The following is a 19063-nucleotide window of genomic DNA, read 5'->3' as shown; positions in this document are numbered from 1 at the left end:
AATAATTGACTAGTATTATACAGAGAGAGAGAATGAACAATGGGCTGTTTATGAAACTAGTCCCCAAAGTTTTATAATAACAGTTTCGTATTTGCTGGATCAACAACTTTGGAGACTTTCATTGAATTTTTATTGGTTGATTTTTTAAGTGTCCAAACGTTTGAACTACTAATCTACAGAAAGGAGTAATTTTATGTATTATTTTGGGGATGTACATAAAATAGGCCATTGTCTTATCTTTTAGATCCCTCAGTATCATACCTGTGATATGATAAATGTCCTGTAGGGAGCCTCCTCCACAGTACTCCATACAAATCCATAGTTTATCCCTGCGGAGATAGGATCCAAAATATGCTACTATGTTTGGATGTCGACAATCCTAAAAAAACATTATTATTAAGTGAAGGACAAAATATGAAATTACATGATAAAAAATATGATGCATCTAGAATGGCTTATTCGATCAAAAAGTCTTTTTTTTATTTAGAAAGCTTAATGATTTGCCTAAGGTATTTTCAGGCTATTGTCTTACATTAACATTAAACTTTGAGACAAGAAACTGTAGTTTAAAGTCAAACATATTGAATCTATTTTATTTTTAATTGTCTCAATATCATCAAATTACTCTTGTAAACTTCTATGGTGCGTTATTTATAGAAAGTAGAACGATGTCTGTCCGTCTGAAGCTAAAGATCTCGGTATTCGCTGAACCAATTTGGCTCTACTATTAAGGGATTATAGATACTGTTTCGCCGGTTATTTTCTTGGGGAAATGGATGACTCCCCCCCCCCCCAAAAGAAAAAAAGTCCGCCCCCAACCCCCTCTAAGAAAAAAATCCCCTTAAATTCCCTATTATATTGGTCATTGGTAACCCTGACAAAAATCAAGTCTAACCTTCATCATAAGAATCTCCTGTTGGATGATGCTAAAATCATCCCCCTGCTCCAGTTTAATAACCTGAAAATAAACATAATGGTAGAAGGTAGATCAGGGGAAATTCAATCGCTGGAAAATGCCGAATTTTGCATAGTTTTAAGTTGTAGTGTGGTATCCGCCGAGGATCAATGGCAGACACCGGAGTTCAATTAGATTACGGCAGTGTGACAGACGTGGACACCTTACTATAGAGAAGCTACGCTTCTCTAGCTTTCACTAGATAATGATCAACATCTACTTTCAGTTGTCACTTTATTGAAGGGTTAAGAGATACTGGAGTTATATACAACAAACAATAATTACATGGATAGGAATAAATAATCATAACATAAAAGCATAAATAATACATATACAATGGTCAGTTTGGGCAATAATGATTCCCCCATCCCTGGAAAGGGTGGGGGAGAATTAAGAATACAGTTAACCATAATAAACATGACAGATTCAAATCATTAATTCTAAGCGTAGGGAGGGGGTCACTAGACCCCTTCCCCAGGACTCGGGGGAGGGCCATTGACCCTCCACCGAACCCCAGATCAGGGGTGCCATAGACATGGCTCACGGTTGCCGAATACCACAACTCTCCCCTCGGAAGGCTGGGAGATGGTTTCCCTGCCAGACTTCCGACAGTGGTTGAGGCCTTCGGCCCGCTCCTTAGGGCTAAAATATATACAAACGATAATGATTCAATGGAATCCTAGTGGTGAGTATCTTCTTAGGGTTGATGGGCTCCCAACGTGGGATAGAAGGCAGAGGCTGACTTGGGTTGGATACGTTGGTCAGCACCGGCAGGTATCAGGTTTGGTGGTGGCACATTTGTTGCTGGAACGGTCAGCAGTGGGACCTGCGGGTTGTGGTTGGCAGCGGCTGGGGCACTGGCTGCCAGGTTGATTGTCTGAGCAGCGGCCTGTCCTCCTGAGGGGCCGCGGGGTCTGCCAGAGGGCGGTCCTGGCCTACCTGGGCGGTCATGCCCGCTGTCAGTTGATTTCATAGACACCATTTCCTCGGCTGCTTCCCTGCCGATGGGGATGGCATCCCAGTCCACTGAAAAGTCCCGGGACTTGGCATGGTTGAGCCTGGCTCTAGCCATCGCCTTCTTATACAAGGCTGGGTGGTACAGGAACACTTGTGATATCGCATTCAGGGCTGCCCGGACTCCTCCTTGTGCTGCTGCCAGAGAAATGATGGTTAGGTCCCCCAGCAGTTTGAGGATCAGCAGCAGCAAGCACAGGATGGCGGCGCCATCTCCCCACTCGTGGATGGCTTGTCTGAATCCTGCCCAGACATCCAGGGCTGCCTCTCCTTCCTCCGCCAGTCGGTCAATGTTGTAGGACACTATCCCATGGTCTCCTGTGGCCGAACAGCTGCCTTGCTGAACGCAGGAGCCATAGGATAGGCCGGTCAGCATGGCACTCTTGTATGCTGGGAACGCCAGCAGTTGTTGCCAGTCGTTCAACTCAGCCTGTGAATACAAACCACCTGAACTGAAGTCATCTAAGGGGTCTGTCAACAACTGCTTAGGCGTATCCAGCGGGGGTGGCCTCTTCTTGGGAGCAGGGGTTAACTCTATCCAGCCTTCCTCCGCGTGCACAGTCAGGGGGTAGGTGGAGGAACAGGGAATCTTGGTGGCGTGCTCACTGTATACCCGCGTCACAGCGTCTACAAAACCTGTGGGCTCCACTGGCACTTTGTCCCAACACTCCTTGTGTTCGCGGACAACATACTTGTGCCTTTGGCAGGTCAGCTGCAGCAGGATGTCTCCCCTCAGTACCGAGAACGTGCTCCCCTGGACACGCACCGGGTGGGCCGGGTCTAGTTGCTGGAGCTTCCAGCAGTTGGCCGCTACTTCTTCTGCTGCAGTGCTTCTCATGCGTGTTTCCAGGGTAAATCCAATATAACCTGCATGGATCTGTGCTTGAAGGGGAACGTCAACATCCCTGGCCGACACTCGGGGCAGCGCAGCCGCGGCTGGGTCAGCTGCCACAAACAACGCTGGATGGTTGGTGGCATGGGCCTCGAAGTCGCAGTTCACAATTGAGGTGGGGCTGGTCATGTTGATGAAAAACTGGGCCTGATGGTCAACCAGATATGCATCCCTCACCAGGCTGGGCTGGAGGCTGCGGATCAGCCTCAAGGGGCAATCTCTTCCCAGGTGGTCCCACACGTAGGTTGCTTCCCCAGTGATACAGGACAGCTCAGAATGGGGACAATCGAGGGTCAGGTGGTCAGACTGGGACTCCACCCGTCCATCCTCCACCACATAGGTCTCCTCCTTGACCAGCAGCCGCCGCTCCTGGAGTACTAATTCATTGCGGTAGAGCTGGCCCTCAAAGTGGACGTCCTCCCCCTCGCAACCCACCCCCTCGGGGCTGTTGACGAGGGCGCCCACCATATCAATGGTGAAGAACAGGGGGTGGTTCAGCTGGAACGTCAGTGGCGTCCCATACATCGATGCAGAGGTGCTGGCTAGCACCTCCTGCCTCTCTCGTTCCGCGGCTGCCAGGGCCTCCCCATACACCGTCTCAGGGACGCTGGGCAGCTCCCCTCCACTCTTGCTGGGTAGGCTCAGTCGGGCAGGTTCCATCATGTTGAGGCTGAAAGGCTGGGGCCTCAGCACCTCTGGCTCGGCTATGTTGTTGGGCTGTATCAGCTCTGGCCCCAGATGGTTAAGACTGAAGCCTAGGCCAACCCGGTTGGGCTCAGCCGCGCCGCCCAGTACGTTGATCCTAGCTGGGACAGTCCCGAACTGCGGCATCCCATCGGCTCGGTCCGCAGCTCTGGGGGCGGCTGCTTGCGGTGGTGGTGCTGGGGGCGCGCTCCCTTCCATATGGGCCACTCTGCTGGGCTTCCCTGGAGGGGCACCTTTGTCGGCGGTGCGCCTGCGGCTGGCTACCTGGGCCCAGTCAGCTCTACACTCGGCCGCCGTGTGGCCGTCATAGTGGCAACGCTCACACTTGGCAGAACGGTCACGGCGTGGCTGGGTGCGCCTCTCCTCTAGGCTAACTTCCACAGGCGTTGGACAGTCTCGAGCTCGGTGGCCTCTCCCCTGGCAGCGGTAGCAGCGGCCTGGGACCTTGTCATCTGGAGCGACCTTCCCCATCTGGTGGAGACCCGGAGCCAAGGAGCCAATCTCCATTGGCTCCGACTCGTCATATTGGGGCAACTGGATGCAGGCAGATCCAGTCAGCCCGTCGGTCGAGTCCACTAAGCACACACCTTCCTTCAGCTGCTTAGTAACCATGGTCACGGTGAACATGGCCTTGCGAGTGTACTCAGGTACACTCGCAATTTCATGGTTCATCATGAGGCGTTTTACATTGGCGTTACGAATTCCATGGTTTAATTCGTCCACCAACAATTCAAGATCCTCATGATTGAAGGCGTCCCTATACAAGGCGCACTTTGTTGATATGTACGCCTGTATAGGTTCTGTCGAGTGTTGCTTGTAGTCCCTAAACGCTTGTTTAAGCGTTTGGGACTCAAAAGCAGGGCGAAATAACAATTCACACTCGGTCTTGACCTGTTCGTAGGTCAAGGCTTGGCCTGCCTCGCCAAACAGATGGGACGCCATTTCCGCCGCTTGCCCTACCAATGACAGTAGTAGGGCGTTGCGGCGGTTGAGGGAATCATGAGGTGGCACGCGGTAAGCCGCCCATGACATCTCCAGTCGGCGGATATGTGCCGACCAGGACTGCTTGGGCGGCCCTCTATACTCCGGCAGATTGCTCAGCATCAGCTTGCGGTACTCGGCTGGGGCCGGCTGAGGGTCATCCTGGAGCCATCCTGGGGCTTGGTCACCTCCTGGGACTTGATGCTGGTCCATTGGGTCAACGGTGAAACGGCGGGCACAAAGTTATACAGGACTACAATGAATGGGTTGTCACTTGAGGCTTCCTAGCCTAACAGCCAACACTGTTTGTATCACTAGGTTGGGAGTTTTAGTTGCAAAGATATAACTTAGCTGTACTTATCAATAGTTAGGTGTTGAGGTAGATAGATGTTGAGGGTCTGAACTGCTGTCAGGAACTGATTGGGTTTTCCCTTATCACACTAGAGCTAAGAGGAAAGAAACTTGCAATTCTTTATTTGCTAAAAATACCCCTGTTAGATGCTATGGAGTAGCTCTGCTCTGGTGTGAAAGTGTGTGTGTGTGTGTGCGTGGAATCTTCTGTCCTTGTAACGCGCGTTCGCGCCGTCAAATCCGCGCACACGGGAAAAACGCGCTCTCACCCCTCAGCTCGCTCCCTCATTGGTCCGCTTCGTCCGTTGGATTTATGATGTTTTCCGCACTTTGTTGCGCTACCCGTGAATGGCGCTCTGTATATCCGATCGCTAGCTCCACACTACAGACGGACTTAGTCTAGTGTGGGTAGGAAGGGGGAAGCGCGTAAGGGGACGGGGGTAACTCCGTCCGTTCCCACTGTGAGGGAGGGGGTAACTGTGTGCTGGTGTAATGGGGCCTCTGCTTCTTAATCTTAGGCTTATCTGTTATATAACCCTGATTGTATTTGTCTTCAAATGGAGAGGGGCCCCCTCCCCTTCCCTTGGAATAAGGGGTGTATTGTTATTGTGCTGTGGGCTTGAGATTGTTTTGATTATATTACATCTAGCTTTTATTGCTGTCCTTATCACAATTGCATAACAGATTTGTTGACCAACTCTGTTCTATTTTTAGCTGTTATCACAATACACAGTAATCCAAGCCTGTTCTATTCTTAGATTTATCACAACACAACAATTTGTTTGCCAAGCTTTGCTCATAAATCTATTGTTTGGCCATCACATTAGGGTGGTAATCCCTGCAAATGTGATATAATATCTGTCTTCTAGATGGGTGGCTGCGTTGTAGCTTCTCAGGATACTCGGGGTTGACGTAGTTTTTCTCTGTTCTGGTGCACTACACCCGTATGTTAGCTCGCAGCTTGCAGCTATGTGGCATGTTTCAGCCTATCGGCGGCAGGGAATGTCCCGTCCTGCTAGCGCCACTGGTTCGGATCCTGCTATTTCTTGCAGTAAAGTTGGCCTATTTTCAGCCGTCTACACGTATTTGGCTTGTTTCAGCCGGTCCGCAGGCCTGTTTCAGCCCTTTTGGCGCTCAATTCTCCGTTAGATATCAGCGCTGCTCGCGGTTATTCGTCAGATTTCGCTGTTTTGCTTCCACAACTGCCGGATGCAGAGTTAAACTTTGCTGTCCAGGGTGGGTAATTCAGGTTGCTTGCGTCAGTTTTGCCAGATTCACTGCTGGGAGTACCTTAGCCTCAGATGCGCGTCTGCTCTACACTTGTGGTTCGCCGTAATCTCACACAGCTGTCACCAAAGTTGTGGTATCCGCCGAGGATCAATGGCAGACACCGGAGTTCAATTAGATTACGGCAGTGTGACAGACGTGGACACCTTACTATAGAGAAGCTACGCTTCTCTAGCTTTCACTAGATAATGATCAACATCTACTTTCAGTTGTCACTTTATTGAAGGGTTAAGAGATACTGGAGTTATATACAACAAACAATAATTACATGGATAGGAATAAATAATCATAACATAAAAGCATAAATAATACATATACAATGGTCAGTTTGGGCAATAATGATTCCCCCATCCCTGGAAAGGGTGGGGGAGAATTAAGAATACAGTTAACCATAATAAACATGACAGATTCAAATCATTAATTCTAAGCGTAGGGAGGGGGTCACTAGACCCCTTCCCCAGGACTCGGGGGAGGGCCATTGACCCTCCACCGAACCCCAGATCAGGGGTGCCATAGACATGGCTCACGGTTGCCGAATACCACAGTAGAATTTAAGTTTATAAGTTTGAATATATTTTTGCACAAAGATTAATTTTTTTCCACTGCTGAAAACTATCCCCCTCGCATCCTAGTTAAAATTAGATTTCCAATCATTCTAAGGAATTTTTGTGCCTGAAAATAAGGGGACAAGTAGCTTTTAGCTGATATTTATTTCCCCATAACTTTGGTGTTTTTAATCTGATTTTGCATCTATGGGCTAACAAAACTAGTTTTCACCTTATATTTGTTCATTTTTATATCCGCGGATTTAATACGTATATACCTAATGTTTATGATACGATGCGATAAATAACTAACTTTACCTTAGTAGCGGCATGTTCACCGCTGGAAAGACGTTTAGCTTTGTAAACATCTCCATAGGTCCCGCTTCCAATGCGCTGGATCAACTCATAATCATCCTGGAAATGAAAAATATAGGTGGGTATTGTGTGGGAAAAATAGGCATGTGTAAAAATAGGTTTAATGTTCTATTTAATTTCTTTAGATATCTGTTTAAGTTATGAAGACACATGAAGAGTAGGTAACAAATTTCAGTCTGCCTGTCTAAATGTCTGTCCAGAAAAATCTCGTAAAAGGTTTGACTTATCTTTAAGTATTGGTCTAGGGCAGGTATTTGGCTCTTTTGTAAAAGGGTCATCTAATCAATACCTTGCCATTAATCGTTCATAAATGACAATATATAGATACTCAAAGTGATTTCAACGGACAAAATTCTTACTTGTGGATTTCTGCGGCTGATATCTGCGGACACACAAGCCGCAGCCGTTGCTTTGCTATTCATCATTACAACCCCACGGCTGCGAATACATCACCTAAATTAAATGAATTTGCTTATTACGAGAAAATGTTACTAAATTAGCATTGCTTGCCCAATATCAAATACTTCCATGAAAAAAAACTAAAAATAAATATATCTATGTTTCTTTAAATTCTGCTATTTGCTGCACAAACTTTGAAGTTAAAATTGGGCTAGGTATGTTTTGGCATCTGATATAGTAGCAGCTTTAAGGACTAAAGTCGGAAAAAGATTCGAACCTATTACCTCCCCATTAACGAACAGATTCTCTTCGTAATTAAAGGTTATAATAATTTAAAAGGGAACGAAATCAAAGCAATATTTTAATTTTTAAAAATGAACTACCTCAAGCCTACGCTATCTTTGAATATTCGTAGATGTATTTATATAATCAACTAGCGGCAACGACACTACTTGTTGAGGGAGAAAGTCGACCCCCCAAATGGAACATTAAAATAGAATCCTTTCTAAGGTCGATTTCTTTTGATAGAATGGTGGTAGCCTCCCCATTAATAGTTTTAAAACTTCCAAGGACTTATGAAAAGCGTGTGTAGAGAAAAACCATTTCAGTTCAGCGGCAGTGAGATCTTTTGGCACAGTAAGACAGACTCCCAAACATCCTAATAACTGTATGTAAGGTGTGCATACTAGTTAAATACCTGTGTTAGCATCCAAATAACAACTACATTGTCTTATTCTTCATTTACTTTTCTTCTTTTATTTCATCACTAACTTACATAAGAGTTGACGTATAAAGATTTGTTTATTTGTATAATAAGGGGGGGGGGGGGGGGGGAAGTTTGTACAGTTATAGGAAATGAAATTCGGTACCAAATTTTGCCCTGGCCGTTTGGGCTTGTTTTTATAGTTATCAACCTAATTCTTTTTGTAAGCGCTCTTATATGATTGGATCTACCTGTAAAACATTAAAAATTGAATTTTGGGACTTTCCCATAAAGGGGCTAGGGGAGCAAAAGACCCCCAAACACTAAAATTTTAAGTTCTGAGCCTATTTTCAGAGATATTGAGATGATTTTTTTTATGAAAACTTTTTTTCACAAAACCGAACTAAATAGCCATTACAAATTTCATTTTGGGACTTTCCCTTAAAGGGGCTAGTGGAGCAAAAGACCCCCCAAACACTAAAATTTTAAGTTCTGAGCCTATTTCAGAGATATTGAGACGATTTTTTTAATGAAAACACTTTTTAACAAAACCGAACTAAGTAGCCAATACAAATTTCATTTTAGGACTTTCCTTCTAGGGGCTAGTGGAGCAAAAGGCCCCCCAAACACTAAAATTTTAAGTTCTGAGCTTATTTTTAGAGATATTGAGATGATTTTTTAAAATGAAAATATTTTTAACAAAACCGAACTAAGTAGCCATTACAAATTTCATTTTGGGACTTTCCTTCCAGGGGATAGTTGAGCAAAAGACCCCCAAACACTAAAATTTTAAGTTCTGAGCCTATTTTCAGAGATATTGAGACGATTTTTTTAATGAAAACATTTTTAACAAAACCGAACTAAGTAGCCAATACAAATTTCATTTTGGGACTTTCCTTCTATGGGCTAGTGGAGCAAAGGCCCCCCAAACACTAAAATTTTAAGTTCTGAGCCTATTTTCAGAGATATTGAGATGATTTTTTTTTCTGAAAACTTTTTTCACAAAACCGAACTAAGTAGCCATTACAAATTTCATTTTTGGACTTTCCCTTAAAGGGGCTAGTGGAGCAAAAGGCCCCCCAAACACTAAAATTTTAAGTTCTGAGCCTATTTTCAGAGATATTGAGAGGATTTTTTTTTAAACATTTTTCACAAAAGAATTTTATCTTCTGATTATTTATTTCAGTTATTTGAAAAAAATTTTCATTAAAAAAAATCAGCCATAATATCTTTAAAAATAAGCTCAGAACTTAAAATTTTAGTGTTTGGGGGTCTTTTGCTCCACTAGTCCCTAGAAGGAAAGTCCCAAAATGAAATTTGCAATGGCTACTTAGTTCGGTTTTGTTAAAAATATTTTCATTTAAAAAAATCATCTCAATATCTCTAAAAATAGGCTCAGAACTTAAAATTTTAGTGTTTAGGGGTCTTTTGCTCCACTAGTCCCTAGAAGGAAAGTCCCAAAATGAAATTTGTAATGGCTACTTAGTTTAATTTCTTTAAAAATATTTTTATTAAAAAAAATCGTCTCAATATCTCTAAAAATAGGCTCAGAAGTTAAAATTTCAGTGTTTGGGGGGCCTTTTGCTCCACTAGTCCCTAGAAGGAAAGTCCCAAAATAAAATCTGTAATGGTTCCTTCATTCGGTTTTGTTAAAAATGTTTTCATTAAAAAAATCATCTCATATCTCAAAAATAGGCTCAGAACTGAAAATTTTAGTGTTTGGGGGGTCTTTTGCTCAACTAGCCCCTAGAAGGAAAGTCCCAAAATGAAATTTGTAATGGCGACTTAGTTCGGTTTTGTTAAAAAAATTTTCATTTGAAAAAATCATCTCAATATCTCTAAAAATAAGCTCAGAACTTAAAATTTTAGTGTTTGGGGGGCCTTTTGCTCCACTAGCCCCTAGAAGGAAAGTCCCAAAATAAAATTTGTATTGGCTACTTAGTTCGGTTTTGTTAAAAAGTGTTTTCATTAAAAAAATCGTCTCAAAATCTCTGAAAATAGGCTCAGAATTTAAAATTTTAGTGTTTGGGGGTCTTTTGCTCCACTAGCCCCTTTAAGGGAAAGTCCCAAAATGAAATTTGTAATGGCTAGTTAGTTCGGTTTTGTGAAAAAAGTTTTCATAAAAAAAAATCATCTCAATATCTCTGAAAATAGGCCCAGAACTTAAAATCTTAGTGTTTGGGGGTCTTTTGCTCCACGAGCCCCTTTAAGGGAAAGTCCCAAAATGAAATTTGTAATTGCTACTTAGTTCGGTTTTGTGAAAAAAGTTTTCATAAAAAAAAAATCATCTCAATATCTCCGAAAATAGGCTCAGAACTTAAAATTTTAGTGTTTGGGGGCCTTTTGCTCCACTAGCCCCTAGAAGGAAAGTCCCAAAATGAAATTTGTATTGGCTACTTAGTTCTGTTTTGTTAAAAAGTGTTTTCATTAAAAAAATCATCTCAATATCTCTGAAAATAGTCTCAGAACTTAAAATTTTAGTGTTAGGGGATCTTTTGCTCCACTAGCCCCTTTAAGGGAAAGTCACAAAATTCAATTTTTAAAGTTTTACAGGTAGATCCAATCATATAAGAGCGCTTACAAAAAGAATTAGGTTGATAACTATAAAAACAAGCCCAAACGGCCAGGGCAAAATTTGGTACTGAATTTCATTTCCTATAACTGTACAAACTTCCCCCCCCCTTAGATTAACTCAGTGACAGTTAAAAAATAAAGTGCACTTCATTTAAAAAAATTTTTAGTCGTTGGTAACAAATAAATAACTATTTATTTCTAATAGGTATACAGTGTTTTTACTTTAAAAAAAAAAAGTATATGCCAACCTACCTAACACAAACAAATTAATTTTTTAGTGCACTTATGCTTTTTAAAAGAGAAGTATGCACTTACGAGAGCAAGTGATTCTAAGCACATTCCAGCAGTGATTCTAATTTTTTTCTGGGGTGAATATACCAGAGTTATGTTCAATATGGTTAATCTCAATTTAAAATAAAATAAGTTTTACCATGGTTTCACATGAAAAAAACTTGAAATGTTAGTTATTATTTGACTATATATTATCAAAAATTTTATTGAGTTCAAACTGCTGTAAAACAAAAGAAAACTTTTTCAATGAAAAATGTTAATTTAGAAAAAGGGATGGTAACTTGTAATATTGTAAACAGTTTTATTAGTGTACACTGTACTTTCGTAATTTGCAGCATTTGATAATGTTTTGGCGTTATTTTATTTGAACCTTTAAATTCAACAAAACATTTGATGACATTTCATGAAAAAATACTTAACATTTCAAAGTTTTATTCATAGAAAATCATGGTGAAACCTCATTCTTTTGTTGATAGAACTATATCAAACATAACATAATATATATTAAAAACAAGGATGACAACATCCATAAAAGCGAAGCACTGAAACGGTAGGACAAACGGACATTAACACTTGTATAGTATCTGAACTGAAAAATCGGAACATAAATGTATAAATGTCGAATCAAAATTGTAGGTAAATTTGTTGAAAAACTGCATAAAAACAGGATAATGTTTATGGACATACTTACATTTTTGGACTTGATTATAGAGTTGCTTCGCTTATAATATTGTTCTTTGTTGTCCCAGGAATCAATATACCAAAAATCAGATCAAACGGATAATTAAAACACTTGAAAATTTGTTGTTAAAAAAGTAGAAAAATCAACATGTTTAAAATGGACGTACGGACATTCTGGTACTGATTATAGAGTTGATACGCTTTCTAAATCGTACCCAACTACTACAGGAATCATCATGCAAAGTTTGAAATCGATAGGACAATTCTAACATGCCTAAATTAACGAATAAAAGCTATCTATTTCGGACGGACGGACGGACGTACGGACCGACCCTAATTATAGAAAAGCTTCGCTTTTAAAAATATTTAGATTCACTGCTGGAAGGTGCTTTTAATCACTTGCTCTCGTTCATGCAAACTCCCCTTTAAATAAAAAACTACCCAACATGCTGAATATTAAACTGTCTTTATCTTAAATTTCTGATTATATTTTCTAGAAGAAAAGTTTAAATAGTTTTATTTAATAAAAAAAAACATTGTATTTATCTAGTCAAATTCTTTATCGATAGGTAACAACTGTGCTACATTATAACCTTGATAATCAGTGATACTTTAGGTAGTAGGTGATTTCACTTTTATAATATTTTCATTGGCGGAAAAGTAAAAAAACATTGCAAGACAATTTTGAATAAAAATCCTTGTTATTATTCCTGACCCTAGTTTTAAGAATGACGTTTTATACTAAAATATAAATTTTAATTTAAAGACATATTTGAAGTATTAAATTACATCAAATATCTAAGATAATAGTTATATTCATTAAAGATTAGATAGTTGGGGTCAAGTGCAGTTCACATTAAAATGTTCTTGGTAACGATTATCTCCAAAAATCTATGAACTCTACAGGCTTCTAACGGTGGAACGTTGATTATACTCGCACAAAATTTTAACCGACAAAAGAAGGCCTACTGATAATCTGGAATAGTCATTGATCAATAATTCACAGTTATATAAATGCGCAAAAATGACTTAATTTACGCGTTTTTTCTTCAGTGAAGCTTTCCCTGTGAAACAATCAATTTTGGCTATTCCAAATTATTTCACAGTGGGATCTTTTGAAAAAAATCGGGACATCCAAAAAATCTAAAATCGACTTTTATCTATCCTAGGACCTAATAATGGCTGTAAGTAGACAGCTAGAAAATAATTTTTTTAAAAATATTAATTTTTGGCGGGTTTATGCCATTTTTAAAAAAGGTAGTGAAAAAATTCTTTTCAGTTTTGATGATTTTCCAGATTTTTTTACACAATTTTTTCAAGGCAACAAAAAATACATTTATGTTCATCTTATGAAAAAAAAAAATTATTGAGCTACTTTTCAGATACCTGTACCAATGTCTAATTAAAGAAAAAATTTAAAAAAATATTTTTTTGGTGGTGTAAATTGACATTTTGTGAGAAAATTTCACCAAAAATATTAAGATTTTTAACCCCTAAAAATCAGTTTTCTCCATTTTACCCAAAAACGGACAGGAGGCCCCGGGTTTTGCAATAATAATATTAATATACAACATGTATTGTGTATAAAACAGTTTTCACAACCTGGGGCCTCTTGTCCGTTTTTGAGTAATTGAGCATTTTACATTGCATGGTTTGAACAATTTCGTTCTTGTTAATTTCAAATTTTCCCCCGTTAGAGGGGGAAGGAGTCATTTTAGAGCCCTAAGTCATCTCTGCAATATTTTCAAACTTATTAAGGCGGATCTTTCTTGACTTATGCATCATTTGCCTCTGGCGAACCGTTTCGCCGTTATTTGCCGCCGTTGGCGTGATTTTTAACGATTTTTGCCGTTCTCGCGGTTTTAATGGACATTTAAGGGATAAAAGAATCGTTAAATAAAGATGACTTAAAAATACTTTTATTTTAGCAATTAAATTTGCTAAATTTCATGTGTTCTAAAAAAATTTGTAGTTCCAACTGGTATTGGTCCAGCAGAAATTCAAATTTGGAGATTAATTATAATATTCTGGTAAGCCGAGCGTTCTCGGCCCACAGGGTAACGAGTTCGGATTCAACGAGCCCTAGCCTTTAATTATTCTACCAAAACAAACAAGCAGGATTCAATCATACAGAAATTATATATTTAAACTGAATAATATTTACAAGCAATGTTTACTATATATATACAACAGATTATAACAATGGTTAGGTTTGAAGGGGGTGTGGGACGCTAGGGCTTAGCTCCCGGCGGTAGACAGGCTGTGGGGGCAGCGGTGGTAAAAGGGGAGGCAGCGCCTCCCGGTTATATAAGCGCGTGAGGGACGCGTGATAGTTGCATGTTTGAGTCCCCTCCCCACATTTAGGCAGGCCAGTTTGACCGCTGGGTTGCGGGGTCAACAGCGGTCATGAGATAGATGGTGATATAATAAGATTAGTGCAGGGGGTTTGTTATCATAAGTCACAGCGAAGCAACTCTGTAAACTGCCTGTCCGTCTGGGTGTCGTATTACCACAACCTCCCCTTCAAGGGTTGCGTGGCTCCCGAGCCACCAGGCCTTGAACCTGGGGATACGACAGCCTATGCCTGCGCAGGACAGGCTCTTCTTGAGGCACCGCTCGATGGAGGACAGCTCGGGCTACACAGGCTCCCCGGGACACTCGTTGCTCGGTCTGACTGTGGTTGGATATCAGCATTGTCAGCTCCTGGTTGGCTTCTAGGCGTGGGTTGGCGACGGCCAAGCCCCGCCGCTGGAAATTTTGCCTCGTCTGCAGGATTAGCTCTGCCTCAGCTGGTAACTGGACACGGAGGCCTAGGCTGACTCTGGTGGTTCCTAAGGGGGGAATGACGATGGCAGAGGGCGCATAGAACTCCATGGGGACGCCTGCTTGATTCAGGTTGCTTGGTCTCCTAGCTCCTACCCGGATGGGGATGGCTGTCATCAACAGGGGGCACATGGCTTCAGCTTCGTCTTCTGGGGCGGCCTCTTCCATCGCAGTGGCTGGTTCTTCTCCTACAGGCTCGCTGCTGGCTGGAAGGTTCTCCATGTCCGCGTCAGGATTCCAGATGGCATCTCTGGGTGGCTCTGGAGCGGGCGGCGGCGGCGGTGGTTCGTTGGGCGGCTCCTGCAGGTTCTCCTCTACTGGGTCACGATCCTGGCCGCTAGGCTGTGGGGCGGCTGCGGCTGGCTGGTGCACTGGGAGCTGTCCTGGGTCGCTAGCTGCGGGCGCCGCCACTCCAACTGGCAGCTCGGTGGCATCCTCGTCGCCGTCCATATCAACTTGGATGTCTGCTGGGATCTGGTGGGCAGTCACGTCTCCAGTGTATTTGCGCAGTCGGCCTACATGCGCGGTAACTTCTGAGATCCTGGCTACTGGAGAGGCAGGTTTGATGACATAATGTACTTCTGTAGCTTGCCTCACTACTTTCCAGGGGCCAGTCCATCTCTTGGTAATCTTGGCTGCCTTCCCTGGCACCAGGCGGGGGGCCAGGTACCAGACCAAGTCTCCAACCTCATACTTGGCCGTGCCTTCGTACGCTGCCGCGCTCCTCCGGATGGCTCCCTCCTCCTTCTGCTGGATGGCATCATACACTGCATAGTAGCGCTGCAAGAGAGCTTGGACGTTGGCTGGAACTGAAGCATATTCGGTCTCTGGCAGCCGTAGTACCATGTCCACCGGAAGTTTGGCCTCTCTCCCAAAGAAGGCCAGGAACGGGGTCACGCCAGTGGATCTGCAGGCCTTGGTGTTGTAGGCGAAGGCGATGGCAGGCAGGTGGGGCTCCCAGTTGTTATCGTCTCTGTCTAGGAACAGGCGCATGCCTGTGTTGAGCGTCCTATGAAACCTCTCCACTCGGTTGGACTGCGGGTTGTAGGGTGGTGGATGTGTTAGGCCAATCTCAAGCCTGGAGGCCAGTTCCTGGAATACCAGGCCGGTAAACTCCATTCCATTGTCGGAATGGATCTTCAGGGGGCATCCGAACGTGGCCAGGTGGCGGTGCAGCAGGGTCTCAGCCACCGTGAGGGTGCGCTTGTTGGGGATGGCGTAGAGGCTGACAAACCGGCTGAACCCATCTTGGCAGGTGAGGATATAGCGGTTCCCAGCTGGGGTCTCTGGCAGTGGCCCCACCAGGTCGATAAATAGGACTTGCTGTGGATACCCCTGATGGGAGGGCACGTGGATCCCTTGCTTCAGTCTCTCCTTGGTAACCTTCTGGACACACTCAGGGCAAGTCTGAACCATCAGACGGATGTCACGGGCCAGGTTGGGCCACCAGAAGTGCATGGCAACGCGGGCGATAGTCGCGTCCATCCCAAAGTGCCCAGCCATGGGGGTCCCATGGGCTAGAAAGAACGCGTCCTGCTGGAGGGCCGAAGGCAGCAGGTATCTTGTCCTCTCCCCTGTCAGGGTCTGGTCAGTGGTGGTGAGGCAGCCATGCTCGTCAAGCCCCAAGGCTGGGAAGCGGCTGGCGTACTGCTGCTCGTCTCGTTCCTTGCCACGCAGCTCAGCCTTAGTTGGGGCTTTGCCATCAGCCACCCATTGGCGGACACGGAGCAGGAGGGGGTCCTGTGTCTGGGCCTCCAATACTCTAGCTGGATCCAGTCGGGCGGCAGGGGGCCGGCTAGCTGCGGACTCCCCTAGCTGGCAAAGGTTGTGGATATACTCAGCCTGCTCTGCTAATTCTTCGGCGCTAGCCGATGGCATGTTGGCGTCTTCCCGGCGGCTGAGGGCGTCGGCGTTGGTATTCTGGGTGCCAGGCCGGTGGCAGACGGTAAAGTCTAAGGCCGCTAGCTCCTCCTGCCAGCGGGCCACCATCCCTGTGGAGGTGTTCAGTGATTTCATCTGTAGCAAGGCTGAGGAATCAGTGTTGATCTGGAAGCTGCGGTAGGACAAGATGCCGTGGAACTTTCGGATCCCATACATGATGGCGGCCATCTCTCCCTTCCAGGACGGGTAGCGCGTCTCAGGGTCGGTTGTCTTGCGCCCCACGGCGGCAATCAGCCTCTCCTTGCCATCCTGGCATTGACTCAGTATGGCAGAGATGGCGCAGCTGCTGAAGTCTGTGGTGAGCTGGAACACCGCTGGCAAATCAAACCTGGGCGGCGCTCGGATGGGGGCCTTGCGGAACTTGTCCTTGAGTTGCAGCAGCTGGGCTTCCATCTCAGGCGTCCAGGTTAGGGTCTTGGCCGTCTTCTGCCGATTCATCTCGTAGGTGAGGTCTGCATACTCCTGGGATGAACAGGCGGTAGTATCCAAAGAACCCCAGCAGCGCCAGCAAATCCTTGGGGGTGCTGGGGGCCGGCCAGTCCAGGATACGGTCAATATAGTCCTCCTGCATGGCTATCCCCTCACGGCTGAGGGTGTGGCCCAGATAATCCACCTTGGATCGGAACAGCTTGGTCTTGGCTGGCTTGAGGCGGATTCCTCCCCTGCGGTGGGCTTCCAAGACCTCTCGGAGCCTGGCCAGGTGGGCCCAGGTATCCTGGTGGAAGGTCAGGACGTCGTCAAGGTATGACTGGAGGTTGGCTGTGCCTAGTGGGTTTAGGACCCCTGCAATAAACCTGGAATAGACAGACGGTGCCGTAGCCAGGCCAAAGGGCATCCTTTTCCATTGATACAAGCCCCTGGGGGTGGTGAAGGCGGTGCAGGGCCGGCTGTCCTCGGACACACGGATGGTGTAGTATGCGGCCACCGCGTCTAAGGCACTGTAGACACGGTGCCCTCCAGCTCGTTCTACCAACTGCTGGATCCTAGGCAGGGGGTAGCTGTCCAGTTCCAGGCACTTGTTGAGGGCTCTGTAGTCGACGGCCCAGCGGGTGCTCCCGTCCTTCTTCTTGATGGGCACCAGGGGGCTGCTCCAGGCGGAGTCTGACGGCTCTATAACTCCCTCCTGTAGCCAGGTGTCCAGTTGTTTCTCCAGTTCAGCCTCTTGCCGCGGGTTCAGATCCCTAAATCTCTGGCGGATCGGCTGGGTCCCTGGCTTGAGGCGCAGCTGCAACTCAACCACATCTGTGCAGCCGGGGGTAGAATTGGAGAAGACGTCTCTGTATTCTGACAACATAGTCCAGACCTCCTTCTTGAGCAAGGGGTCCTTGCGTAGGAACTCATTGTCTTCCATCTCCAGGGCCTCCCACAACTCCTGCATTTCTGGGGGCTCAGCAGGCTCTTGGAACGAGTGGAGACGCGGGGGAGGCGTATCAGAGACCTCTAGAATGTCAGGCTTGACCAGCTCCCCAGCCACTGGGAGGCCAGCATCCAGCAAGAGGGGCATCTCCCCTTCATTTACCACCAGTACTCTAAACACAGTGGCGGAGCCAGGCCTGTGGGCATACAGGCCCTCTGGGATGACAAGATCCTCCCCAAACCTCTGTTCTGGGGCAGCTAGTTGGATGGCATCCTTGGTGCGATGGCCTACTAGCTCAACAGAAACCGCCATGACCCCGCGGCCAGGCAGGACCACCCGCTTGGCTGTGCGGAGCTGGGGTGGCTGGCCATCAGTTGGAGTGACAGCGCTTAGCCTATACGTGGCTGGTGCGGGGTCAGCTTTGGCTCCGGGACCCACCGGCCGCGACTTGACGGGCTCGGCTTCTGGAGGGGCTGACGTGTCGGAGCCAGGTGTGGCTCCGAGGGCGTCCGGCCACGATTTGACGGGCTCGGCGCTGGGAGAGGCCAAAGTGCTGGGTCCAGCCTTGGCTCCGTGGGCGTCCGGCCGCGACTTGACGGGCTCGGCGCTCGGAGAGGCTGAGGTAGCGGAGCCATGCATGGTTCCGGAGGCAGCCGGCCACGACTTGACGGGCACGGCGCCGGGAGAGGCTGAGGCCTGGGAGTTGAGTGTGGCTCCGGGTACATCAGACCGCGACTTGACGGGTCTGGACTCGGGCTTGGCTGGTGGACTGGCTGGAGGTCCCAGGTAGAGGGGGCCAGGTGGGCACGGCTGGCCGTTGATAAAGGTGTCGGTGGAGAAGATTGGTTCTGGAGGGCTGGCAATCTCAGGAAACGTTGTTGGCAGGCTCTCCCTCGGCACCTTGGGCACTGGGGGCAACCCCATGGCTAGCAGGTTAGCCCCCTTGTGTGCGTTGAGCTCAGCGTCCACCCAGTGTGTGCCTTTCTCAACCACACGCGGCTGCTCTGGCAGGGGGCCTGGCAGAGGCCCCTCATAACTTAGCTCTCTCTCGGCTGTCTCCCGGTCAATGGGGACGCCACGGAGTGGGATAAACTCCCCACGCACCCACAAGCAAGGTGGTTGCATGTCGAAACAGAGCCTAGTTCCGAACTCCTTGAGAAAATACCCTCCTAGGTTCAGAGGGTGTGAG

At 45.9% G+C, this 19063-nt stretch overlaps 1 protein-coding gene across 1 annotated transcript in view; it reads right to left on the bottom strand.

Annotated features, from left to right (window-relative positions):
• Nucleotides 1-19063, bottom strand: part of LOC145331258 (mitogen-activated protein kinase kinase kinase kinase 5-like) — a 46567-nt gene that overhangs the window by 24417 nt on the left and 3087 nt on the right. Inside the window, exons 2-6 of the mRNA XM_080175875.1 lie at nt 8202-8270; nt 7465-7558; nt 7049-7144; nt 896-958; nt 262-379 (exon numbers count right to left, since the gene is read on the bottom strand). Of these exons, the coding sequence (XP_080032001.1) occupies nt 262-379; nt 896-958; nt 7049-7144; nt 7465-7530 (343 nt within the window). The 5' untranslated portion in view covers nt 7531-7558; nt 8202-8270. The remainder of the gene's footprint in view (nt 1-261; nt 380-895; nt 959-7048; nt 7145-7464; nt 7559-8201; nt 8271-19063) is intronic.

The sequence above is a fragment of the Acartia tonsa genome, chromosome 11 (genome assembly GCF_053477335.1).
Source record: "Acartia tonsa isolate MP-2025a chromosome 11, ASM5347733v1, whole genome shotgun sequence".
Lineage (NCBI taxonomy): Eukaryota > Metazoa > Arthropoda > Copepoda > Calanoida > Acartiidae > Acartia > Acartia tonsa.
Note: the sequence above shows the minus strand (reverse complement) of the source record. Positions and strands in the feature narration are given on the sequence as shown.